This window comes from Pongo pygmaeus, chromosome 3 (assembly GCF_028885625.2).
Source record: "Pongo pygmaeus isolate AG05252 chromosome 3, NHGRI_mPonPyg2-v2.0_pri, whole genome shotgun sequence".
In the NCBI taxonomy this organism is placed as follows: Eukaryota; Metazoa; Chordata; class Mammalia; order Primates; family Hominidae; genus Pongo; species Pongo pygmaeus.
The window spans coordinates 92430206-92457214 of record NC_072376.2 but is presented as its reverse complement, the minus strand read 5'-3'; the positions used below and the strand labels follow the sequence as shown (position 1 = coordinate 92457214).

At 47.5% G+C, this 27009-nt stretch overlaps 1 protein-coding gene and 1 long non-coding RNA gene across 7 annotated transcripts; one reads left to right on the top strand and one right to left on the bottom strand.

Moving 5' to 3' along the window:
* Positions 1 to 3989: 3989 nt before the first annotated feature.
* PRDM8 (PR/SET domain 8) lies at positions 3990 to 24877 on the bottom strand. Of its 6 annotated transcripts, XM_063663794.1 has the most exons (7): positions 22812 to 22981; positions 16700 to 16797; positions 11669 to 11918; positions 10501 to 10639; positions 7996 to 8216; positions 6773 to 7004; positions 3990 to 6393 (listed from the first exon to the last, which is right to left on the bottom strand). In XM_063663794.1, the coding sequence occupies exons 5-7, from the start codon at positions 8212 to 8214 to the stop codon at positions 4775 to 4777; spliced, it is 2070 nt and encodes a 689-aa protein (XP_063519864.1). In that variant the 5' UTR covers positions 8215 to 8216; positions 10501 to 10639; positions 11669 to 11918; positions 16700 to 16797; positions 22812 to 22981; the 3' UTR covers positions 3990 to 4774. The 6 variants fall into 6 exon arrangements, with proteins under 6 accessions (XP_063519864.1, XP_063519862.1, XP_054342055.1 ...); XM_063663792.1 differs by lacking the exons at positions 11669 to 11918; positions 16700 to 16797; positions 22812 to 22981 and adding an exon at positions 24820 to 24877; XM_054486080.2 differs by lacking the exons at positions 11669 to 11918; positions 16700 to 16797; positions 22812 to 22981 and adding an exon at positions 24254 to 24738.
* On the top strand, positions 10154 to 27009 carry LOC129035567 (uncharacterized). The gene is made up of 3 exons (XR_008502231.2): positions 10154 to 11139; positions 11279 to 11440; positions 24884 to 27009. It is a non-coding gene; the product is annotated as an uncharacterized LOC129035567 (long non-coding RNA).

Genomic DNA, 27009 nt, shown 5'->3' with positions numbered 1-27009 from the left:
TGTGTGTAGTATGTGTGGTGTGTATATGTGGTGAGTGTGGGGTGTGTGGTGAGTGTGGGGTGTGTGGTGTGGTGTGGTATGTGTGGTGTGTGCATGTGGTGTGTGTGTGGTGTGGGTATGTGGTGTGTGTGTGGTGTGGTGTGTGTGGTGTGTGTGCGGTGTGTGTGTGTGTGGTGTGTGTGTGTGGTGTGGAGTGTGTGTGGTGTGTGGAGTGTGTGCGTGGTGTGTGTGTGTGGTTGGTATGGAATGTGTGTGGTGTGGAGTGTGTGTGGCGTGTGAAGTGTGTGCGTGGTGTATGTGGTGTGTTTGTGTGGGGTGTGTGGTCAGTGTGTGGTGTGTGGTGTGTGGTGCGTGTATGTGGTATCTGGTGTGGTGTGTGTGGTGTGTGGAGTGTGTGTGTGTGCATTTGAGGGCGAGAGAGCGTTGGCGCCTGCCCACCTCTTTCCATCCCTGGGTGCTGGGGTCATCCTAGTGCCCAGCTAATTGACAGCGCAGCAGTGCAGTCTCCCTCTGGACTGGTACCGCCACCTTAGCAGTGAGTTGCCTAGTGGATGGTGAAGAGTCACCAAAGGAATTTTTTTCCAGAAAGTTCCTTTGGTGACGAAAAGCTCCAGAAGCGCTTGAGAGACGGAAAAGTGTGGAGGTGAGGAGGAGTTGAGGGAAGCTACCATAGAATGAGCAGAATTGATTCCAGGACATGGGATTGGGCAAAGGTAGAAGAAAAGAGAAAATGTAACACCTCCCTGAGGATGCTCGTGGCACTCCAAGCCTCTGCGGCGCTCCGCGTCCTGGCTGCATCTCCCTTCTGGTCCCAGCGCTTGAGTGGCGCACGCTCTCCTGCACCTGAGCAGGCTGCACCGCCCTAGAACGGGGGAGGAAAGTCCGGGTCGACTGGAGACGGAGAGAGATGGTAAGCGCCGGACCGCGGGGAGAGGCTGCCTCGGAGATCCTGCCCTCGAAATGGGAGCGGAGGAGGAGAACTGCATTTCCCAGCCCTTTTCTGAGTGTGACTGGCCCTGGGTGTTCAAGGTTTCCCCGTTCAGGGTCATGTTTTCTGGGCAGGGCGCCCTAAGAAAACAAACTTAAAGAACAGGCAGCGCGGGCCAAGGGCTGGGAGCCCGGCAGTGAGGACCCCAGGAGAGAGATCCCCCTCTCCTACACCGCGCACCCGTGCTTACAACTAGCCCGCGCGCGACTGCGGCTGCAATACGCGGGGCTTTGGGCGTCGCATGGCCGCAGAGCTTATGAGTGGGCCGCTGGGACCTTGGGAACTTTCCCGAAGAGCGTCCGGTTTCCATCTTGGCTCACCAAGGCCTGGAAAGAGAGATGTGTGCGTCCCTTCCTGGGCCTTCCGGTTTCCACATGCCTGTGGGCGTAAGCTGTACCCTGCAAGCACATCCTGGGAAGTACAGGTGGCCCCCACTCACAAAGTCCTCGGAGAAGTAGAGAGGCAAATGAGGCCAGGGACTCGGAATCTTCTGGGCAGACACGCCTGGAGTTCTCTGGCCCCAAGCGCAGGGTCAATCCTGGACATTCTTCCACTGATTGGGATGCAACAAATGCTGGTGCAGCAACCGCTTGGCTTTCAATTTCCCGTCTTTAGGACCTATGGTTCCGGCACTGGAAGCCTGGCCACCTGCCTGGACGTCGTGCGACCAACTTGGCTTGATGTTTGCGTGACCCTGTGACCTCATTTCCTCCTCAGCTGTGAGTGACCTCAACTACTTTGGCAGACGGATGAAGTTATAAAATCCTAGAAACTCCCCTCTGAGAAGGTTCAGACACAGGAGAAGTTTATGATATACCTCTGAAAGCTTGAAAATGCAGCATTAAAATAAAACATTTCTGAGTTTGCCTTGGCTGAAGGCAAAAGTAGCTTTGGGCATCCTTCCTCTACTACTTCCCGCCAAAATGGTCTTGTGGACAGATTGAACAACATAGCTACCCAGCCCGAAACTGTCTGCCACTAACCCATCTACCTGGATCGCCTGGGCAGTAGCTCAGCCAAGGCTCGGCTTTCTTCCTGATCCTACGATTAAGTTAATGACTGTACAAAAGAAAACACAGGGGAGGCTCACCAAGTGTCTACTCGTGGCAAAGCGTCTATACGTACTCTTTAGAAAATATGATTCCAGCCTATAACGAAGTCAATATCAAAAAGCAATATTTACCTTTTTCTAGACCTCACTTCATCCCTGTCTGAATCCTCAGTGGAAAGTAAAGCTGCTTTCCTGAAAAGGAGATTCCAGAAGGATCAGATAGAAAGGAAAAGGGCATTCAAGATTTTTTTTTTTTAAAGGCCTAGGATAAGCTGTGTTTGTTTGCTTGCTTGTTTGTTTTTGAGAGATTTTTGCTCCAGAGATCTAGTGCCCCAGACATGGACAATTTAGTCGGCCTATCAGGCATTGTGATTTAAGGATCTGTGGATTCAATTTGCCTCCAAATTTGACTTCAATTTGCTTCCTCACTTCTTGTCGTCAAATTTCCTTCACAATCTTGACCTTTCTCTAGAAAGACCTCTTTGTGTTCAATTGGAGCCTGATTAACTCATCAGGGAAAAAAAATATTTCCCAGTGCTAGAAGTACTTTAAAAAATAGTAGAACCTGCTTTGCTTATTTTACAGATGAGAAAACCAAGCTGCAAGTAAATCAAATTATGTCAACAAAGATGCAGGGTCACGCTAGTTGTGAATAGCAGAGGTAGAATTAGAATTTTAGACAGTTTGCTGGGGTTTAGTGTTTCAGATCATCCAAATGTTGCCTAGGAAAACTGACAGCAGGCCTCAAAGAAATGTAGCAAAAATATATATATATTTGCATGATCTTAAAGAACCACACCTGCTTTTTTAGCAATCTAGGTCACATTCCCAATAGGTACATCATTTTGCTCTATACCTACTCTTAACCTGCTCCCTGCCCTAATCATAACTTGCTTTGTAGAGGTCCTAAAATAATGAAGGCTTTAATATCCTGCTAGGGAAAACCATTGCAAAGCCTGTAATGAGACCTTCTATACACTTCCCATGTCAGACCTTTTCACAAGCATCCACCTTCGTATAGAGGGGAGAGTCTTCAGGATGTGAAGAAAGGAGAAAAAAAATGAGACAACTCCTGTGATAGCTAAACCAGTGCAGTGCCTGTTTCCAGAGTGACTATGAAGATGCCTGTGGATTAAGTGCATGCTATCCTAAGGCCTAAAGAATTATTGTTCATTTGGTTTTATGTCTAATGGTTACTGGTCATATCACATACACCTAGACTTCCTACACTCAATATTTAATTAGTTATCAGTGTGTAAAGAGTACAGAAGTACTTTTCATAAAGGGAAGAGTAGAAAGAGGAGGGCAATCGTCAGATTTTTCTGCATTGTAATGTTTCAGGACACGTTTTTTGCAGAGGCTATGCAGTTGTCCATGCCTTTAGAAGGAAAGATGGGCCTTGCAATACATAGACCATGATCAAACCATGGTCATTCCACCTTGGTTTTTAGGGAAACTCCCCCACAGGATCTCTAAATAGATTATGACAGAATGCCATTGTAATGACATTAGAGAACAAGATACCCTTCTATTTAGCCATCACTAGTAGAAACTAAAGTGGGCTTTTCATCTGGTCTCACAGATCCCAGACTGAACATTGTTTGTCTCAGACCATTTGTGAAGATGCTAATTATCCTGCTGCTGAAAAGAATGCTGGTGTCCCAGTGACAGGTCAGCTGCATGGCAGGCATCTTTGTCTAAATGATTTGTCTTTGATCAAGATGCACAACACTTTCCAGCTAAATAGTTTCAAAGTGATAATAAAAACTTATCTTCTTTTAGGCTCAAAATTGGCTTAGAGTACATAAATGCAAATGGTGCCAGGTTTATCATTCTCTCTTATGCTGTTTCTTCCCTTCTTTTCATGAACTCAGTGAAAATAAATGACATTTACTCAAAGTATAGTCCTTAACTACAACAATAAAATTTAAAAACTTTCCAAATATTTGCTTTGAAGAAAATAGTCATTTATTGTCAAAGCATCCAACATACTCGGATAAACTATAAAGTTTAATAAATATTTCCAGGGATAAAAGAAACACATAACTATTCAGACTCCATTTCACTGGCACAAAATTACACTTTGTATTAAAAGAAAATACATATGTACATAATTGATGACATTCTTCATTGAAGTCCATTATCATTTCATTATACATGCACTTCCCCCTGGAAACTCAAATTGAATGGCGACCCCTCTTTATTCATTTTGTTTATTTTTGTAGGAACACAAACTGTCATCAAGAAATGCAGAAAGCATCTCACCCTCCTCCTTTACTTTATATCTAAAATAAATTTTGCCCTTACATATAATTATTACATCTAAATTGTAAGTGCTTAATAATTTAAGTAGAAACGTATGACAAATGCATCAATATGTTGCAATATATGACATTTTAAAAAATGTACCTTTGTTTTGGGGAAAGTGAAAATGCGTGCATTCAAAAGAAGACCCCCTCAAACAACCCACCCAATCAAAACTCCACCATCCTGGCTCTTGTGTGTGAGTATGTCTGTGTGTGTGTGTGTGGGTGTGTGTGTCCCGGGTAAATATTTGAATGAGGTTCCTGGGAGGAGAGGAAGTGTGTGTGCGTTGAGGGGGTGAATGTATGTGTCTTTGTGCAGTGTTTCGGGGTGCAAGGAAGCGGTGGATGTTCTCGCGTGTTTATTCCTGCAGGTGGCTTGACTGTGCGTGCGTGCGTGCGCGCGCGTGGAAAGCTGGGGTCCTTTCCGAGTCAATTATGCGAGGTCATGTGCCTGGAGAGGTGGTGGCGCTCCCTGAAGGACTCATTGCAGATGGGGCACTTGAGTTTCTCCTCTCGCCGCCGCTTCACCAAGGGTTCCATCGCATACTCCTTTTTGTGGTGCGACCTCATGTGGTACACTAGGTCGGAGGTCATGCGGAAGGAGGCATTGCACTTGGCGCACCAGTTCTGCGCGGGCAGACACAGCGAGGTGAAGGAGGGCGGCAGCAGCGTGAGCGCCGAGGGCAGCTGCAGCTGCAACGGCCCCGCGGCCGCCGCCGCAGCCGCGGCTGCAGCGGCAGCGGAGCTCTTGGGCCAGAAGGCGGTGGCGTACAGGAAGGGGCTCTGCTTAGGCAGGCCGCCGCCGCCGCTCGGCAGGGACCCGCAACCTCCGTTCAGGTCCGCGGCCCCCTGGAGCTTCACCGCTAGAGGGTCTGCGGCGGCGGGATAGAGTCTGGTGGGGCCCACGCCGTCGGCGGGGTGGCATGGCTCGAGCGCGCCCAGCTTCTGGCCCAGCACCAGCGGGGACAGCTGCGAGAAGGAGCGTGCTGGCTGCGAGAAAGCGCTTTTGCGCTCGTCCGACGCGGCGCCCTGGCCCCCGCCCGCGCCGCCTGCGGCCCCGGCGCCCGTTCCGCCCCCACTGCCAGTGCTGCCCGCGCTGCCCAGCTGCGGCACCGAAGTGAAGGCGCTGCCCCTCGCAGGACTGCCGCCCTCGAGCCGGCTGGGCAGCGGGCCCCCGGGCCGCGGGGCCAGCAGCTTCTCGGCGCCCACCGGCGACGGGGCCGCGGGCGTGGAGGAGCCGCCGCCGCCGCCAGCGTCCTGGTCCTCGGAGGCGACGCCCGCGCCGTCGGCTGTCCCCTCCTCCTGCAGGCTGGCCGCGCGGGCAGCCTTCTTCACCTCCACGAAGGCGCTGCGCTTCGCCTCGCCCGTCTCGGGACTTGGCGGCGCGAAGAGGCGGCCGTTCTCTTCCAGGCCGAAGTAGCTGCCCGAGGCTCGGTACTGCTGCGGTGTGCACACCAGATCCTCCTTGGAGGCCGGCAGGGGCCGCTCTGCGAAGCGGCCCCGGCCCCCTACCAGACCCGCGCCACCGCCGCCCTCCGCCGCCTCCTCCGGGAATTTCCTCTTTCCTTTGCCGCCGCCCGTGGCGATGCCGTCGGGACTCAGCTCCGCCTCCTGGTGGCCGCCGCCTCCGCCGTTGCCGCTACCGCTGCTGAGACTCTGGGCTGGGGAGCAGCTGCTGCCTCCCCGGGAGTTTTCCAGCTCCCTGGCCAGGTTGTGGAAGTCTGTGGATGGCTTCGCGCTGCTGCCGCCGGCGGCAGCGGGTGGATTGCTGCTTTCGGGGGAGGGAGATGGGTAGTGGTGGAGGGGGCCGGCTTTGCAAAACTTGGGACCCGGGCCTAAAGGTGCCTCCTGCTGCTGCTGCTGGTCTTTGCCACCGCCGCCGCCGCCCCCGTGGTCCTTGGTGCCCACGCCGCCGCCTTGCTCGTCTTGGGGACTTATATCAGCGCTGTGAAGTCTCTTGGGGCAGCGGAAACGCAGATGCGCCACATAGGGGAACTCAAACTGGAAACGTTGGCTGCATTCCAGGCATGTGTAAGGGGACGACCCTGCTTAGTGAGCAAACACCACACACACACACACACACACACACGCACACCACATGATTACTCAGCATCGCCCCCAAGCCAGTTTGCCACCATCCCCTTGACAAATCCACCTTCATTTCTCAGGGCCCGAGTGCCTGAGAAAAGAATGACCAACCTGATCTAACTTTCCCTCCTGATTTGGGGGGAATACAGCAAACAAGCAAGTTTCCTCGCTTTATCCTCACCTATCTGTTTAACTTCATTCCAGACTATATCTCAGAATCTTCCTATGGGACACCCAAAGGGAAGAAAGGCGCGCCAACGCGCCGGGTGAGCCCCTGCCGCTCCCTGCGTCTCTCCCCGGCTAGTTAAGGGCCCACACGCCGGTCGCGAGCCAACCTACCATTCATTTTGTTGTGGGATCTAGAGGGGCAGAGCAAGAGTAACTCAGTCAGTTCTTTCCCGTACCAAACTAGTAACTCCTCGTCTTTGGCAATCCTGCGGAGAGAGCGGTAGAACAGCTGTCCGTTTTTTATGTAGGCTTCGAGGTTCTGCTCTTCCTTATCTCTGGCCGATTGGACCAACCGCAGCCACATGAGACCTTCTGAGGAACCATTTGCTGCTGAGGTGTCTACCTGCGGTTTGAAATAAATGAAAGAAGACAAGAAGGAGAGGGGGAGAGGAACCCTCATGAGGGAATGAAATCAGAAGAATCAAGACCATTTCTTCTATGTTAGTCTTTTCCAAAAATTATCTGAGACCACGCTTCCAAAACTTTGGCCCAAGCTGGGACCTATACTCATGTTTGTAACCAGTAGGCAAGATAACCATTCTTTGAAACACTGCATCACTCATATAGTTTATTTAAGTCACCGTTTTTATATATTGGTTGAATACTAAATGAGGAAATTTCTTCTTATAATTTAGTGTTAACCCCTTGAGAGTTTACTTCTAAGTTATTCCACATTACAAAGCTATGGAGAATTTTGTTTGTTTCAGAAATAAAGCAAGCTTAGATGTTAGAAATTATGCTATGGCAATCATGTTCCTAATCTTGGCTAGAACAATTAATAGCTTTTCTTTGTAAAGAAGAATAGGAAATGAGAGGCCTTTTATCTTCCAATTCAGACATATGGATTTGATGATGCTTTACTGTCAAAACCATTAACATTTTTATTTAAATACAAACTCTGGGCACTAGCTAATATTACCAAAGAAACTAATATTTAAGGGATGAAGAAGCCTCCTCAAATGGAAGGCAGATGTACCCAATACTTGTCAAAGAACTTGCAGAAACTAGTTAGTATGCAAATAGCCTCCGCCCCAGTGAAATCTCCCAGAGTTTAGGAAGTCGTGTTCATCACCAGGATAATCCAGAACTGAAGCACTGATTTAGATATTTCTAACATTCCAAATCAAATTTTGTCATTTATTCCAAAAAATCAGTTGACAATAATCTGAATTTAATTTTCCTTTTCTAATTTTCGATGTGTGAAATGGGATTGCTTGCATTATTGCATTTTTCCACAGGCAAAACCTATCTCCACTTGTCATTAGAATTATTTTTAGTCCATTTCCAACAGGACATTACCCTCATACACCTACACAGCTACAGTGGAGACTTACCCGAAAGATATACGGTACTGTTCTCTTGTCAGTAGACTTGAGAGCTATGAAAGCTATGCTGTCATATAGGGAAGTATGGCTCAGGACACAGGGACCAAATATAGCATTCTCAGGGATGTCGCAGGTGGTGTAAACGCTGGTAAAAATATCTGTCAGACATTGTTGGACAGCCTTGGCATCTCCATCCCAGATGCCTCGCTGGATGCCCGTATCCTCCATCACTGGAGATAGACACACAGCACAAGAAAGTGAGTTACATTACTGCTTTTAACGCCATTAACCCAAGCAGAACTGTCCAAATACTAGGTAGATTTTCCTTGCACATGCCTGATTTTTGCATAGCTCTTATTTCAAAATTAAAGCAGATAAACATGGCATATTTTAAAGATGAAAACTAAGGGATACTTGTTAAAATAATTAGAATAGTGGGAGATCTGGAGCTGACTGCTTGGGAGAAAGAAAAGAAAGGGCTAGGAAAAACTAGATAATTTTTGCATTACCTTGATGTTGGATTGGGTAGGTTTTGGAGGTGAAGTTCAAGGCAGAATTATATATGTATGTATATACACACACACATACACACACACACACACACACACACACACATATATAATTTTTTTAAGCAGCCTATAGACTTCTCTTACTGAAAGAAACTTCTAACCCTTGAGGGAAAGTGCCTGTCTGCCTATGTATTGAACTGGGTGCCTTCTTTTCTTCCAAAGAGGGGAGCAGCATTAGTGAGCAGGCGGAGACAGTGGAGCATGGCGAATGGATTTCAAGTGGAATGTCAGGGCCACTAATTCTGTGTCAGCTAACCTTTCTCTGCAGCCTACAAGAAGGGACGTATGTCTGCTCATTACCATAATCCAACACTGTTCCTCTGAGGCTTTAATTAAAAGCAGCAAGCAGAGGTAATTTCTTTTCTGGACATGCTTATTTATGGATGAGAGTGAATCTCGGTTACCTTGTTATACAAGGGGGTGGATTGAGTCACATGTGGCTCATGAAGTGAGCAGGTACAGGACAGGCCTAAAGTGTCCCCAGTCTGAAATACTGTGTGTAATGACTGGTAAATTTTCACTCCCCCTACCCCATATGACCCTTTTTGGGCGAGAGGGGGCAGCCCTGCTTGAGCACTCCTCAGTGGGCTCTCCAGCTGTTTAATCCGCAGCAATTTAGAAAGTAATGCCCCAATGGAGGGTTCTCTATTAAGCTGTCATAAAGGGACATTTTCCTTCCTCTGGACACCCCATACAAGACTTATCACTAAAAAAAAAAAAAAAAAAACACACACAAAAAACAGGTATTTAAATTTTTAAACTAGCTTTGAACTAGCTGCATTGCTTAGTATTTCAAACTAATCAAAAGATTCCTCCAAGTTTGTTGTTCCCTAATAATGTCACTGTTGGCAATTATTTATGTATGTTTTATATAATTAAAGTAGCAGGAAAGAGTAGATCTAATTCTTTTCCTGCAAAGCTGTTCATTATGGAATAATATCAGTGACATCTATTTTTATTTTAATTTATATTAACCAGTTAACCTTACATGTGTGATTACAAGGTGTGCTTTTCCCCCCATTCCAGCTAACATAGCCTAAAACTTTGGTTAGCCTCATTTTTCCACTCATCCTCTTGCATCCCCCAAATGTCAAGTGTTGGGCTGTATCTCCCAGACAGCAGAAATAAGGGAAAATATCCATAAAGTAGAAACTTTATCATTCTACATCATCTATCCCTGGTCATTTTTACCCCATACAAGGTAGACCTCCTGATTTTTTCATTTCAAATTAAAATACATTAAAAAAAAACCCATAACCTCTCATCTCCTTTTCAACGGAATCCTATTCTCCTCTTTTCAATTTCCTTCAATTCAGCGTTTTATGCCCCACTTTCTCTCTTCCTTTTAAAAATCTCTTTCACACAAGCATTTCATTGTGCCGGGAGGTCGCCCCGTCACTTCTGGCAACAGCAGGGACACAGTCATTAAAATGCAGTTCTACCTAACAATACGGCAAAAAGGTCCTCACTACGCCGCGCTAATAGCGGTCGGAGTCGCAGCGCCAGGCGCCACGAGCCTCAAGCCCATCACAATAACCGCTGGGCAAGAGCCTAGGAGCGCCCGCCTGCGTGCGGTCGCCTTTGCCACCCAACGTTTCACAGCTCCGTGCCCCGCTCCAGGCCCAGGTTCTTATCCGCCTGCCCTGGGAATATACCCCAGAGCCGGTGGGGCTTTCTGAAAGCCGGTCGCTGCTGCCCGCCACTAGCCCGTCCCTCTAGGCAGGCATTGTCTGGCGGCCGCGCGCTCCCCAGTCTCCGGTTTCTCCGGCAAAGTGCTCCCCACCCGCTCCTCCTTTTGTACAATATTACTGGCAGTAGAGAGCCCCTCAAGAATTATTTTTCTCTCTCTTCTGGATAATAAGGAGACGGAAGACATAATGTTCTACTCTTTCCACCTAACTGTCTTCCTCCCATCCCCCTTCCACATCAATGCAAATAGACTTACCAGGAATAAGGTCGGTATAGAATCTCCCAGATAAGGCCACCTGGAACCGGGAAGATGCAATCGAGTATTTCTTTTTGCCTATTGTATCAGTGTATTTCCATGTCAAGAGGTGTTGGTGTTGCCGCCTTTTAGGCTCTTCCTGAAGAGATAAGAGAGAGATGGAGAGATGGGGAGAAAAAGATTGGGGGGTGGAGGGAGGGAGGGAGAGAGAGAGAGAGACGGAGAAACGGAGAGAGTTGTACAGATGGACCCGATGCAGTGACTGACTGGCACGCAGACACACACTTTTTGTTTGCTGCACATAATCTGCCCAATGACGCGTGACAGCCCACGTCCCCTCCCTTTAACTCTTTGCTGGGCCAGGCGCTCCCTCCGGCGCCGCCTGCCTCGCAGCTTTTTCCCCCGGCCTGCCCGCGCCCCGCAGATCCTGAGCGCCTACCCCGGGTGGCAACGCCTCTCAGAGAGCGTCCCGGCCCACCTCCTCCTAAAGCTCGGGCCCTCTGGGACTGCTAGGAGGGGAAAATCGTTTCAGGATTGGAAAGGAAGGTACCAAAATGATTGGAGAGGGCCTTTCCCCGTTTGACTAGGCACTTGGAGAAGCTATGACAGAGAGCTGGACACCCAGCGCGTGCGGACCCCGTGCGTATTTCCCCGGAGTTCGCATTCGGTGAAAGGGAGAGGGGTGCGGTTAGCTCCAGGGATTCTCTAGCCCTGGAGCCACGGCTGATTTGCGCAGCTAGTTGCCTGGGGGTGATAAACGGGCGTCGTCTCTCTTCAGGAGTGCCAACACTACCAAGCTTCCCCCTGCAAAATTCAGAAAGGATGCGCTTTGGTGAGAACTTGGCTCAGCCTTCCGGTGGCTTGGGAGATGAGGTTGGAGTGAGAATGTCACCAGACCTCGGAAGGGGACATAACGGTACCTCCTAGTCCCAGGACACGGGTACGTGGGCGGAGGTGGGGTGTGGGAGGTTGGTGGGAAGAGCGCAGGTTACTGGACTCGAACAGTTCCTGTTTTTTTTGTTTGTTTGTTTTTGTTTTTATGGGGTTTTTTTCCCCCTCTGCTTGGTGCGTTCTGAACAGCCCCAGAGGGAGTCCTATAATGAGTGCTGTTGGCACTCTGAGGTCTTGGGGTTGGGGGGCAAGGGTGATTACAAATAAAAATGATTACCAAGATGGGCTCCGGAAAGCTTTTCACATCCAGCGGGTGGTGGAGGAGGGGATGGAGTTGCCGAGGCCGTCTCGGGAGCCTCGTTTGTGCGCTAAGCCACTTAGAGGCGCTGACTTGCCCCTTTAGTGCAGCAGCTGATTCTAATGACTTGAGGTCTTTAACAGCCTGCAAGTTGACTCCTTCAACGGGGCTGCAACACTATTTCGCTGGGGGATCTCGGGCTTCTTTTTCACAGTTCAATTCTCTACTCCTAAAGGAAGAAAGGCCTTTGAGTGGTATAGAGAGTTTCTCAACTCCTTCAGCCCCACCCACACCACTACTACTTTGAAGTGGGCAATCTGTCAGCATTAGGATAAATTGGATTGTGTAGCTAGCTAAAGTGGAGGAGGCAGAACCACAACTTAAGGAGACAGCCTCGTTGTTGTTTTTCCTAGTGTTGAAATAATGTATTTGGAGAGTTGGCAAAGAGCAGCTTACCATGTTAGTTTGATCCTCTCCCAGCTTTGAGACCCTTCTCTGGAACTCAGTGGGGTATTGAGGCTTTGACAGCCTGGTAACTGCAGTCCCAGGAGGCCAGGGGAGGATTTCGCTGAGGAGAAACAAGTGCAAGGACTTTCCCGTGAAGTTCATGTTCTTCCTTGTTCTCTCTCTCTCTCTCTCTCTCTCTGTGTGTGTGTGTGTCTGTGTGTGTGTATTTCCTTCTCTTTTCTGGTCAGTACCCCAGGCAAGTTCCGAATTGCTGCCTAGAACTAAGCTGAAATTCACAGAAGGAAGGGCTGCAAAATCCCCATATATTGAGAGAAAATGGGGAATCCCTTAGTTTTCAGGTTAGCTGCTGACTTTTCAAAGAAAGCTTCTTGAAGTGCAGTTTTATGTACTTTGGCTATGTGCAATTTTATCTACTTCGGCTAAGGGTGACTCCCAAGGCTCAGTGCAATGAGGGCTCTCTCACATGCCTGTATATAAGAATCTGCAGCTGTACTGAGCTACCAATTGTCTTCTGACTGGTTGCTCCATTGAATACTAGATTCACTTCTCTCTCTCTCTCTACACACACACAGACACAGACACACACACACACACAAGTATGGACACATTGTCCCCTAATACTTCTTTAAAGAATGGGTGGAAGAATTAGAAATGTGAAAATAATGTCTCAAACATCTAGAAAATAAACCTCAGGTTTGAAGAATAGTGGCCAGAAACTTAAGTTAATTCAGAGTAGAAGAAAGAAGAAAAATAAAGAGCAGAAGAGGCACGGTTGTAAACAACTTCAAGTTAAGAAAGAAAAGTAGCCATAAGAGAGTCATGTGGTCCCTCAGAAACTACAGACTGATAAATGCAATATGGTGTGTGAGGAGCAGTGTTTAAGAACATAATTTCATTAATCTGTTGAACAGAACACTCCTTAGTGCTTTCTTTTGCTGTTATTTAGAGAATTGGAAGTTTATCTCTCAGGAAGAGTCATCTGTCCATGCAAGCCATTAAAAAATTATCTTACATATTGTAAATATATAAGCCTCTACTCCAGAATGTGGACATTTAGAAAATAAACTCTAAATGGAAGGCATTTTTCTTGTGCCTGGCCTTTCTCTTATTAAATATAGAGACCATTTAAACTATGTTTCTTTTGAGGTACTAAAACCTTGACTCCAGTTTGTATAAAATAATGTTTTTGGTACTTAAGTTGAGGGTGGAACAGCTTGACCTTTTTAAGTCTTAAGCTAGAAAACAGCGACAATTTTATACATCTGAGAAGGGAGCAATTTATTGAGAATCTGGCCAACAGATGCTTCATTTCAGTTTCACTTTTTTGCCCTCTAATTAATTTTTTCCTACTGCTTTCAGGTAAAGATCCTTAAATATAAGAATTTCTCACATTTTATGAATCTGACCTACCCTTTTATATTATGAGTTAATTAACTGACATAACAAAACAATATAAGTAAGATTTAGTCAAAATTCTTACTTGAAGAGTTTTCTAGTAATTTAAGTGGTACACATTTTGCTTGGTAATATAAATGTCCTAAATGATAATAATTAATAGGGGATAAAGAAAATCTACAAATTATTTTTATTTCTGTAGAAATTTATGGGCTAAAATGGTACATAAACTACTTTGAAATCACTCTGCATTAATACTTACCGGAATTCACTGATACTAAATGAAGGGTTGAGGCATTTATTCAGCCTCAGACAGTACTATAAAAATGTACCTAGTCAATAGTTTTATGTAATTCACATGGAACAATGGGTTTATGCATGTATTTGGAGCTCTCTTCCCTAGGATTTTATTTCCAATTAAGTGATTAGAAGAATGACAATGAAGAGTGGGTATGTTCACCTTGTTCCACTTTAGCAAGGCTCTTTGGAGTCCTGGCAAAAATACACATGTAGGAAACTGTAGTGTTATTTTGGAAGAGTGGGCTGGAGAGAGGTTGATAAATGATACCCCAGGTGGCTTTTATGACCTAAGTGAGAGGGTGAAGAAAGGGTAAGAAAGGGAATTTTAATTCTTAGCCAGTATTAGAATGAGGAAGAGGAAGAGAACACTCTTTCTCTTCCCAGGGTTGAAAAATGGAGCCCAAAATATTTCAACTTCTGTGATAAGAGGCAGGTAACATCTCCAGGAATAATTCACGTAAAGATTATTATCCCACGAGAATGAAAACACACTGTTTTTCTTTTTCTATATCTTTCTAGGTCCTGGCTTACCCACCTCTAACTCTATTGCCAAAGCACTATGCCAGCAAAGGCTTGATTGTCAAAAGAGTATGGCAATTCATGGTGAAAGAGGGGAAAAAACCCACACACTGGAAAATAAGAGGATGCCAGTGGAGCAGACAGTAGCAGCTCCTTCCTAAGCTTATTAATTTCCCACAGGGAGGTCTCTGGAAGGGGCTGTGAGGGTTGAGGGAGGCAGAGAATAGATCTTCAAGGAGGAGTATTGCATTACCTAGCCTCACCATTCAGAATAAAGAACTTTTTAAGGGATAAACTTTACTGACTACTTGTACATGAAAGAGAAACAGAAATGATGGGCTGGTCAATTAAGAAAAACACCAGGCCTGCGCCAAAAATGTTCAGACGGTTGTTAACTCATTTTCTACCACTTTGCCTTTATCAAGAGAATGATACATGGTGGGTTTTTAAAAAGACCCAGAGGGGTTTGTTTATTTGTTTGTTTGTTTTACATTTTGGTGAGTCGAGAAGAGCCATGCTTGCTGAGCTGGATAAAGGATGATGTGAGGCAGTGGGGTGTGGGAAGGGGTACTCTTTTTTTTATAAGTATACATTGCAAACTCAGTTTGGGTCTGTTCCTCACCCTAAGTATTGTAGTTGGCTCACTGGGTATTACATGAGCAAATGTTTTCCAGGCTGGCCCTGGGAAAGCCAGAGACTCAGGGTTGGGTAATTTTGTAGCCTGTAACGAAGGCCTTCAGGCTCCCAACTGCAGGGATCATTACTCCTGACTCATACTTTTCTCTCTTGGGCTTTTCCTCGTAAACAGTCCTGCTTTTAATCCTGCTTCTCCTGAAGCTACTAGTACCACCATTATCATTACAATGATAATCTACCTTTCTCAAGTTTAAAACTTTCTCTCTGAGCCGTTCCCAAGTTTTACTTACATTTGTGTTGGAGTTCAGCTGAGAATGGGATAGTCTTTGAAAGCTATATGTTATTATCTTCCTCTCCTGGATCTGGGTTGTAGTCAACTGGCTTAATGGCCTCTGAGTATGACTTTTAGAAGGGCTAGCAAACCGAAGTGACATTGTGCACAGCTACCAACAGATATGAAAGCAGTGCCTCATACTCATCTGTGTGAGTGTGACCTCTGAACCAAATCCAATATCCACTATTTTGACCCCCTGGGTTCTCCCAAATTTTATACTCTTCCCCAGATGAGTGTGTAAAGATCTGGCAAGAAAAGGCTTGGATTTTTGTCAAATCTGTAGGCTCCAAAGTTTTTCTTAGACTTAGACACCACACCCTTTGAACGCATCTCAGTGTGAAGGGGGTTGACTGGTTGTAGCCAGGTCTCCATCAGTCACTCTGAACCTCCTTACCCTCTGGGTCAGGATTTTTAGGCAGACTGCGGATCAGGGGATGTCTAGCAGTCTCAAATTGGTGTCCAGCAGTCTCAAATGAAATTTTGAGAAGTCTAACTCTAGGCCTTGGGAATGTGACAACATTGAGAGGCTTTACATCAAATTTCTTCACACAGCCAGGAGAATGGACATCATCCCAATTCAGTACTTGTGTGCCACCCTTTTCCTCTCTGTTTTAGGTGGATTGTAATTCCTGAGTTAAATAAAGAGGCAACGATAGACACACAGCATATACATCCTGGGCAGACTACACTCCTTGACATCTAATCCCAGTTAGCTTTCTGAGGTATGGACTGTAAGAATTTAGGCTGCTTGGGAAAAAGCAGCAGAAAGCATGGCTCTTCTGGGAAAGAGGTCTAGGCAGGGGACACAAATGTCCAGTACTTGGAATAAACCCATGGTACACTTTCCTGAGGCCCAAAGAGAGAGACATTTCATTTTCTCAAGGAAGAGAGAAGCGAGAGAAAGAAAGTAAAAAGAAAGGAAGAAAGAGAGGGACAGAGAGGATTTGAGAAGTAGATACCAGTTAGGAACCACAATAGTGATTATTTACCATGTATTAAAGAGTATTGGAAATATGGTTCAATTTCTTCACAAATTATGCTCCCAAACTGCTCCCTTGCTCATATTGCCAACTGAACTCTGAGTGAAAACTATCTTTCATGATTTCAGTTCAATTAATCCCAGCTGTTCTGTGATTTAATCCAGGGGTATTAATTTAGCATCAATGGGGGATGTCTCCCAAAACATTATATGAAGAGGTGTTAGTTTTCAGAAGATTTTCAAAAACACTTGAAAGCTACCAATGTAAGTCTTTCCTCACTGCTAATACTTGGAAAGGTGGTCTCCTTAAAAAAATTCAAAGATCAACATGTCACAAATACAGCAACATCATGACTACCATAAACACTTCTGGACTTACATTATGAAGTGGAGGCAAGAATAGGCAAGGATTATAACATATTTGTTCTCTTGAACTTGCTGAGCGAAAAGCTGCTTCCCAGGCTGATTTGATAGTATCTGTAATGTAATATAGTAACCATGGTATTATTCATAATCTCCTTTTAAGGAAGTTTAAAGGAAAACTCATATTTTTCAAAGAAATAATACCCAGAATTGTTAAATAAAACACTCATACATTCCTAAGAATAAACATGTTGAATATAATGACCTAGAGATGTTGAGATTTGCTAGGCCTAGAATTTAACTTAGGCCTGAATAACTTTATACCTGAGCAGAAATGGTCCTCTATGCATATATGGGTATGGGTGCGTGTTTGAGAAGGTTGGGGTGAATGTTGTCAAAGGCAGCAATTAAAAATAAGTTTTAGGACTGTCATTTTACTTGGATGCTTGTCCATTAAGTAGCCAGTGCTCTTTTTTGGATGTTTTCATGTAAGATGGTTTTGAGAAAATAGTTTGTGTGAAGTCATACAGAACAGCAATTGGTCCCAAGGGAGCAAATTGAATAGAGTTATAAAGAATATATTTCCTGAGTATAATATTACTATCTAATATCTTGTGTGTGTGATCAGCTACCCAACAGCATTATCTATATTCTAGAGTCAGTTTACTGAAGTCCTAAGACATCTATGTTCCAGATAAGTGGGGTTCCCCTGAACTTGTGAAAATACCCTCTAGAAAGCCAATGCCAATGCACTGAGTGCAACGAGTTTCATTTCTAACCTGGGGGACGGAATTAGCTGCTCCTCCTCAAGGCCCCACACAGCTGAGTTTGAGTCCTAAGGTTGGGAAGCAAGACAAGGCACAGAAGTGCCTGCTAGACTCGGACACTTCCTGATGTCTACATTGTCCGGTGCCCATGTCTTAGTGAAAGGTACAGCGACAGAACTAAGAGTGCAGAGAAGGCCAAATCACGGACTTCAATGTTGGCAAATCAGGTTTCCCTGGGAAAGATCCAAGGAGGGCAACGCCCGCACAGTATCAGGAGGCGCAGACACGGATCACATCGTTTGAGCTGATTCACCAAAGAGTGCAGAGCCCTGACACAGGAGGCTAACAGGGCAGAACAAAACAAGCCATCATCTGCCCGGCGTCGCCCTTGTAGACGCACAGTGCGCAAACCGTGAATGTGGGGCAGTGTGGGGCCAAGCGGCGCGCTTGGTACGCTCCAAATGAGCCCCGGGCGAAGCAGGGAAGAAATGCAGTTCCCAAGGGCCCGCCACATTTCCCATGTTCTTTAGCCTTCCATCGGCAATCAGTGCCATCACTTGCTTCCCGCTAGGTGACCACTTTACCTGCGGAAAGGCGTTCCAAGGGCGGGGCCTGCGGGAACCTAACACTCTTTCCACCACCCTCTCTCCCTGCCTCTGTGCACGACCTCGACCAGCTGGTCGCCTGATCTCGTTTAGCAGGGCAGGAGCCTGTGTTCCCATTTCTTACTAGCTGGGCTGTCGGTGACCTAGCTCAGCCTTGGTTTTCCTCCGGTTGAACTGAAGCTGGCAAGAGCTGCCTCCCGGATCGCAGTGAGGACTCTAAGGGAACGAGAGCGAGCGCGCTTTGGAAAGCCAGTTGCTGAGCAGATGGTAAGGGATCACTTCCAAGAGCCAGGGCTAGTTTCATTTCAGTCTTGGACACGAGATGGTCTCAATGCCTTCATTAATGAGCATTCTCCTTAGAAGTCTGGAGAAGTGACCCAAGAAGAAGGACCAACAATTCAGGCTCAGGAAAGCCCACAACTCCACAGAGGAACCAGGACTGCATGGCTTCGAATCCCAGCCCCCCCACCCTCAGGTAATTTAACTGGTCTGTACTTCAGTCCTTCATCTGTGAACTGAGGGCATTAAAGGGACCCCTTTCATAAGGTTAGGGCTGAGGTGATACTTAGCAAGCAGAGAACGACGCTTGGTACATACTAAATACCCATTTCAGACCTGCCTATTGTTACTAACACTGCCTTTGCTTCCTCATTAGAAAACTAAGAACTGTATTGTGCACCCACTTTCCAAGTGACCCAGCGAGGGCTGAGGATTTCCCGAAGCTTCTAGGGAGAAATGGAAGGAAAAGCAGTCATCCCTTCCCTCTTTCCCAGCCCGCACCGCGCACCTCCCACCCCCACCCCAGGTTTAATGGAAGAGCAATCAGTTTGCTGCGGAAGGCCTGCCCGGTAGATTGATATTTGACTTCCTTCCTCCCATGCCCAGCTTGCAAGTTCTTTCTTTAGGACTGATAGAGGCGCCAAGGGTCAGGGTCGCAGTGCCACGTTAGAAACGCCGATAAGTCAGACTGTTAAAGGCTGATCCGGGCGACTCCGTGGGATGAGAAGCATGTGAACACGTTGATGGTAAACTCCAGCGCCGCGGCCAAAAGCCGAGTTCTGGGGGTGGGCAGAGAAACCTGGGAACCGGGCCTCCCAGCGCGGACCAGGGCTCTGGGCCCCCTAGAGCGCGCGTGACCTCCCCACTCCTGTGAAGGGCTGTGGCTCAGATGCGGACCGGGTGGATGGCTCCAGCCCTCCCCTACACACCCAAGTCCCGGAGCTTGGCAGGACGAGGTAACTGGTGCCCGGAGGCAGCAGCTACACCATTGGCACTGGAGCTTTGTGCAGGGCGGGTTCCCCCCGTGGCTGCCCTCACTCCTTGTCCCAGCGCCCGCACGCTGGCTTCGAGCGGAGCACTGTGGGCCGCACGACAGACGGAGCCCCCTGTCTGGCTCGCGATGCCCGGCGGAGCCTCCTTCTCCTAGCCCACGCAGCTTCCGCGCAGGAGCAGCCCTGAACGGGAGCTTTACGTTTTCCCCACGCGCACCGTCTCACGTTATATGAAACTTTCCGCCCAGTCTAGGACTGGGGATCAGGTAATAGCGGTCAGTCGTGGGTTCCCAGTTGCTCTTCCTTCTGAATGATCCAAGAGGCAGTGGTTAAGAGGTTGATATTTGGGATTCTGAACACTCAGGTCTGAACCCTGGGTCTGTAATCTCCTACCTGTGTGTTTGAGCAAATTACTTAACCTCTCTGAACTTTAGTATCTTCATTTGTAAAATAGTAAAGACAACGTCTATTTCATAGAGTGGCTATGAATATTGCAGGTCAAGCCTGGGTTCAGATCCCAGCTAGGCCACTTGCTTGAGTTAGTTAGCATCTCTATGCTTTTGTTTCCTGTGAAGCAGGGGGATCTGTGGAATAGGGATATTATAATATCTAACATCAATAACATCATATTTAAAGGGTCAGCATAAGAATTAAGTGTGATGAGGCTGGCAGAGCATTCAGCCTAGCACAAAAGAAATGCCCAAAGTTTAAAGCATCTCAGTGTCTTCTGCTTTGGAATGCTGGAAATAGAATTTTTAAAATCTCAGCTCTCTCCTCCCACTTTTTTTCCTCTTTGGAGAGAAACAAGATGCAAAGATGCATGTCAGTGTGTGGGGTGGTAGTGCCTGGAGAGTTGGAAGGAAGTAGCTTGTGGTAGAAAGTTAGGTGACCCTTGTGGGAGCTGAATGCTTGTCCTCCTGGCCTTTTGTCTTTAGTGTTTAGGTACAAGGTAAAAGAATTGAAAAGGCAGAGAAAAGGGACTTGGAACATGAAAGACACTCAACAAATGTTTCTTGAACAGAAAATGACATTTCAAAAATCAGGGAGACAAAGAGTCTGTCTGAAATGGGAATGGAGACCCAGAGCTGGGATTGACTGCCATCACTTGGTGCCAGGTTGCTAGTAGGCATCTGGGGCTCCATAGGAGCATTTCTGAGTGACTTTGTTACAGATCTCAGGAAGGGGGGTGACATTACTCTAGAAGAACAGACTCTGAGGACAGGAGGAGCAGGAGGTTGCATTCCCCTGCATATAGAGAAGGGGCACAACCCAACAACAGACACGAAGCAAACCCGACTCAAGAGAAGTTAGAGAAGTAAAACTCAGGTGAAGAGAAGAAAAGAGAAACGATATGGGCTATCTTGGGGTGAATTAGGCCTGCAGTATAGGGTTGGACTCTGTATATCCCCCAAACCTTAGAAATTCAATTTGGAGCCCCAAACCCTAAATTCGCAGATATCCCCTAATTATCTCCATAGCTCAGACCCTTTCAATGTAGAGAAGCATACCTGCGTTACCAAATGCCCCATCATTTCCCACTGTCCTTCAATACCAGTATCATCCTCTGACTTCAAATGGGAGCTCTTAGCATTCTTTTCTGTTCTTCATAGATAATAAAATAATGGACAATAATATTTTACCCATCAACTAAGAGGACATTAAAAAAAAACATGGCCCGAAACAGCATTCAAGATGATATTCTTCTGCTTTTTTTTCCCCCTGAGGGCAGAGAATGCTGATACAGCAACAACCTGGGGTATTTCGTAAACTTCTGGTTCTTAGTCCACTACCCTGACTAAAAGGTGCTGTTAGCAAAAAGGAGAATAAAATAAAACCAATTCCTCAGTGTTCTACCCCGGGGGCAAAGGAGACATTGGTGAGAAGGAGCCACAACTTGGAAAAAGATTTATTTTTCCTGGCCATAAATCTCATCCCTTGTTCCTCTGCCCAACGAAGCATGATAAAGTCCTTTTCCATAAAGTATTCAGTATTAGAGCCACAAAGCTCCCCCAATCAGTAGCCATCTGCTTCTACCATTAACTGCTGCTCGCGAAGCAGGGAAAGCAGCAGCAGAGAAAGGGCACCACTGTTAGGCTGCTGGACAAACGAGGAGCCTGAATAGCTTTGGTTTTCCTTGTGTATCTGTATCTATAGAGACAGCAAAAGAAAGGCCGCATTATATTGATACAACAATTGTAAAACAAAACACGGAAGAGGCATCTAAAGGGCAATATCGCATGCATCAGGGGTCCCCAGATAAAAGGGGCACTAACAGATTTATAGAAACCTTTAATTGGTTTTCAGTTGAAAGCTAAAGAGGCCAGGGCGTAGCTGTGAAGAGTGGCAAAGTGCTCTCCTTCAGCCCTCTGGAGGCGTGATCGATTTCTTGAAGGGAGAAAAGAGGAGACCCTACCCGCCCAGAGCTGCTTCTTCTTTGAGGGCAGGGAGCAACTCCACATTAGCAACTTTCCTCTTTGGCCAGGGAGTTAACTGATCTGATCTTGACAATCTCTCTCTCTCTCTCTCTCTCTCTCTCTCTCTCCCCCCCCTTCCCTCTCTCTCCAGCCCGCCTTCTCTCTCTCCCTTCTCTTTCTTCCTCCCTTATTTCCTCCCTTCTTTCTTCCCTCTTTCAGACCAGTAGGTAAGTGGAAAGAGGAAGGAAAGGATGCAAAAGTAAATCTAACATTCCAGTTCTGGGAAAAAAAAAAAAAAAAAAAGGCTCCTAATAAGGCCCAGACTTTAAACCTGTTTACCCGCTAGTAGGGAGGCCTCTGAAAGTAACAGGAGTCTGACTCTTATCCTACCCCATCCTTCCTCTTCTCCATTTCTATAACAAACCAGTCCTTCCTTTTCTATACCAAACGGGAAAAGCTAAGCGTCACAGGAGTCTCTCCACTTAGTGCAGTGAGAAGTTTTCCCTTGTGGCCACCGGGTTTATTTCAGAGTGGATCTCTCCATTCAGCCAGTACCGCGCGCCTTTTCCTTAACCCCTTCCTGAGCAGCCAGCGGCAGCGACGGTGGCCCCCGCTAGCTTTGGTGGACAGCGCCCACCCATGCAGCAGCCTCGGACGTCCGTCCGTCTGTTCCTAAAGCTAATTTATTGGCCCGACCCTCCATTATCATTTTCGGCTTCCTAATTAATCAACGATAAAAGGCAATGACGCAAATTACGATTATGAGGGAAGTGGAAGACGGTTTTGAATAAAATGGGAGAAGGGAAATATAATTAATTGAACGACATGATAGTGAAATCTCAAGTGCGAGAAACAGGCCCCAAGGGATCAAACTCTGAACTCATCGGTATTGCAGGTGCGCCCCTCCGGTTGTCCTAGTGCCCTCGCAAGGGGACAGCCCCTAAATTAAGTCACATGGGCCCTAAGCCTTCGTAAGAGACAGAACTGGGTTCCCACTCCAGCTCCCAACCACACTCTGTGCCTGAGGCCCTTCCTCCAATCCTACCCCTTCCTCCAATCCCCATCACTCACTTTGCCGCCGCCCCTGTCGATTTTCCGGGCTCCTTGCAGGTGAGTCCGCTCCACTTCAGGACCGCATTTTTATTGAAGTGCACCCTATTATTTTGCTAATGAGTTGCGGGTCTCCTCAGTTTCCCTTCTGTCCTTGCACATTCCTCTAGCGAGGCTTTTTGTGAAATTGCAGGAAAACAAGTCTAGTAGGTCAGAGATCGCATTTGCTCGTGTAAGGGATTAATAAAGCTCTTGTCTGATGCTGCTTTTTAGAATTACGTTCGGGATTAAAAGACAGACTCAACACAGGCACACATTTTGCATCCGCTGGTCGTTGTGATTAATTTTTCCGAGGGGATTTGGGCCGGGAGCTTACGGAACGTGCTCTCTGGGTCTAAAACCCGACGACCTCGGCGCACGGGCGAGCGGAGGGTCTGGGGGCACTGTGGGCACGCGCCAGAACACTGGGGTATTAGAGAGGACATCTGACGGGCGCGGAGATGCCAGCCACTGCGGCCTTTCAATGTCCCTTCCCTCCCTTTCCCCACCTCCAGCGCAACTGCTTCTGAAAAAAAACGGTGAAGACTGTCCAGGGAGGCTGTCTTTAGGGTTTTGGAGAGAGGTGGGGAGGTGGGGGGAGAGAGAGAGAGATACTTTTGACTATCATGACTTTTCGGTGGGAGAAAGGGGCTCAGTACAAAGCCACTGAACTTTAAGCATCCGTCTAGCAAGGGAAATCCCCAGCTCTGCATTCCAGGGAAGCGCTGCCCCAAATGCATAATTCACCCCCCAATCAAACAGTCGCCGTGCCCCGTCCCCCGAAAAGAATGACTTCAACCTCTGAGAGCTGCCATTCTCAGGGCTGCTTTCGCGAGCACCCAGGGAGGCACCTATGGAGAGGAGCCAGAGCCAGAACCAGAGCGTGAAACTCGTCCATCCCCTCCACACTACCTCCCGGCGGGCGACAAACCCTCCCCCCGCCAGTGATCAGAAAAGAGAAGGAAAAGTACCGGGGTGCAAGCGGGGAGGGAGGGGGAAGTAAGAGAACAAGGGCAGAGAGAAAGAGAGAAGAAGAGAGGACGAGGGAGCGGGGAGAGAGAGAGAAGCAAAAAGGAAACGAGAGAGGAGTACAATTAGAACTGAGAAAAATGGGGAAGGGCTGGTCGCGGTGGGCGGTGGGCATTACCGCTTTCCAGCGGAAGGGGGCATCTTTGCGGCGGAGGGAGCGTTCGCCGGGGCAGAGCCAGCCCTGTATCCCCGGCCCCGGGGTGCTGGCGCCCCCTTCTGGCTGCTGTGTGGCAGCTCCCTGCTTCTCGCGGGTGCTCTGGTCCAGAAACTGTTCCGCCCTCCACGCCCAGGATGAAGGGGCAGAGGGGAGGAAGGTCAAGAAAGAGAGAGGGTTGGGTACTGGAACGCTCAGGCTCCTCCTAACCCGCCCTTCGCCTGCCCCGCGGCTTCCTTACCTGGGGACTGTGGGGCTCCTTCCCCGTGAGCGCAGCTACTGCGGGCCCCTCGGCGGCCGCGCTCCCACCCCAATCCGAGCCTGCGGCGGAGCCCGTCCGCCTAGCGAAATGGCCCCGGTCTCTGCTGCAGCAGCTGGGAGGGAGGGAGCGACCGCCGGCTGCTGCCGAGCGGCGTCTGGGGGCCGCGAGCCGAGCGCAAGGAGAAGCCATCTGGAGCCTCGGCAGCGGGCGGGGGTGGGGGTACAAGAGAAGGGGCCAGGCTGCTCGGCCCCAGGCGGGCGCGGGGCAGGGCTCTGGCGTGGGAGTGGCGCCCAGTCGCTCCAAGTACTGCGTGTGTGTCGTGGGAGGGATGGTGTGGGGAGGTGTGTGAGGGTCACGGCCCCTGGGGAGGAGGAGCGGAGGCCTGCCGTTCTCAAGTCCCGCCGATTACAGGGCAGCCCGGTACCCGCAGGTTTAGCGAAAGAGAGGGGACCCTCCTGGCAACCACCAGCCCCCTCCAGCCATTTTCCCTCCGGGGATGGAGAGCTGGGCGAGGACAACCCAAGCACTCCTACACGCTCACGCACCCGCTGTCCGTCAGAAGTGGTTTGCTCATTTTCTTCTCTTCCCACCTTGTCCATCCCACTCCAGGAAACATTCCTCCCCAAACAACACGGATTTTTGGACGCCTCCACCTTGAGACAGCTACTTCAGCCAGAACGTGGGACAGGCACTAACAGGATATCACCCTTGGGGATAAACACGCTCCAGTTTCTTGTGGACGGTGGAAGAGGAAAGAACAGGAGAAGCTGCCAGAGGGATGGGGTGTGGGAAGCTCATCCTTGCACGTTTAGACTAGGGAAGAAGAGAATATTAGGGGATAGGGGGAGGGGGAGGATGGGAAGTGTAGTTTTTCCCCTTCCTTCCTTTCATTTCAGATCCCATTAGTGCTTTTATTTCTTTAATTTCGAAAACTATTTCCCTTTCCTGAATCTGGATGCGGGCAGGGAGCGAACTCAAGGAAATGATGAGCATGGACAGGAGATATGTCCTGGGAACTCAAACTCTCCTGCTTCGCCACTGTCTCTGAGAGAGATGCCCTGAGCCTTAGCCCAATGTAAAGAGAGCTGATTGGGTGTATGGGCAGTGGCGGGTGGTCTGAATAAGAAATAAAATAAGGGAAAGCCAGATCTACTCCCATCCCAAAGCATTAAAAGACGCACCTCCCCACCCCCCAGCTGTCTTGTGTCCGGCAGAATGGCATTATGTAAAAGATCTGGCATGTCACCCAGTGGCACATCTGGTAGGTGTAGATGGCATTCATTAGCACGGGGCTTCTACTCTGCAGCATGCCAAAGCTCTGACAGAGATGCCCGCTGCCAATCATTCATTGGCTGCCAATCCCCAAGCGCGGCCGGGCGGGATGGCTTCCTTCCACCCTGGCACCAGGAGTGCAGGAAACAATGTGTTGAGATAGAAGAGATGAAAGTGGAGCTGAGGATGCGAGGCACCCAACAGATGTATCCCGTGAGGAGATAACAGTGCTAAGAGTCATTTAGCAAGAAAGCATATGCAGGATCTCAGGAGGGAGGCTTGGGCAGGGGGTCTGCTTGCCTAGGGCTAAGCTGAAGGAAAAGCAGGGGAGCCCTTTCAGAAACCTGAAAGTTGAGGTTGCTTCTCTAAAAACACACAAAGACCAAAACCTCAACCCCCTAAGTGTAGGATTTCCCCTTCTCTTTGGTTTGTCACTTGTATCTCTTTTTATCTAGAAAACTAACTACCTCTCTAAAGGTCAACCTTTGTCATGTTTTTTTCTGAGGACCAAGATGAAGAGCACCTTCCTGTTTTAAATTTTGCATAATTCTCATAGACTAGTAATTTGGGGGCTAAGGGGAGGAAGACTGTCAGGATATCTTCAGTGCATCGTAAAAGGCAAAGGTCTTATTTCCATTCTTAGATTTTCAGAGGGGATAAAGATGAACAAAGGAAAGTAAGGAAATTATTAAAATGGCAAACGAAGATTAAACACAAAATCCAGGATAGAGGTTGCCTTTGAGGTTGTTCTTTTTCTTAGGCTGGGTGGCAATTAACAAAGTGTTCAGTGTATTGTTTTTCTTTATGCCATATACATATTTTACATTCTTTTTATCCATTCACAATTTAATAAAGCAACAACAAAACTCAGGGCTTTGACAGTTTATGGAACTTGGTGTTTAAGTTGACTCTAACTTAAGCTCTTCAGTTTATATATATATGTTTGTGTGTATTATCTATACAGTTATACTCTTTTTAGTATATGTTATAAAATATTTGGGACATATACTACAAATTTATTCATATTTTATCTAAAACTGAAACTTTAGTTGGCCATTACATATATTTATTTGCTAAATCTAGCAACCTTGGGTATGCTGGCTCGTGGTCACAATATAGCTGCTGTAATTCCAAGCATCAAACCATCGTTTTAAACATGAAGAAAGGAACGGGGCAAACAACTGTGGTTGTTTGCTTAATCAGTGAAAGGAATACTTTCACTTTCATTAGGCAGACCTGGATCACCTGACCACATGTACATGCAAAAGAGTCTGGGAAAATTAGCCTTTAAAGTATAAAAAGATAGGGATAAGGGACTGGGGATGGTTGTTGGGTTGCAATCAAAGGTGTCTGACAAAGAAACTGAAGATCAAAGAAGAGTTCCTGTTAACATTAAACAAGAGTATAGCTTATCAAGTTTTTTCATTGTTTTAAATAAAAGTTTTCTGTTTTCATTATAGTGA

What these genes read in the sequence shown, in the direction of transcription:
- PRDM8 (XM_054486080.2), bottom strand. Translation starts at nt 24,463, where the DNA reads ATGGCTTCTCCTTGCGCTCGGCTCGCGGCCCCCAGACGCCGCTCGGCA. An exon ending in AGGAGCCCCACAGTCCCCAG is followed by an intron (nt 10,640 to 24,253) that starts GTAAGGAAGCCG and finishes TTATCTCTTCAG; the next exon opens with GAAGAGCCTAAAAGGCGGCA. An exon ending in CTATACCGACCTTATTCCTG is followed by an intron (nt 8,217 to 10,500) that starts GTAAGTCTATTT and finishes GTCTATCTCCAG; the next exon opens with TGATGGAGGATACGGGCATC.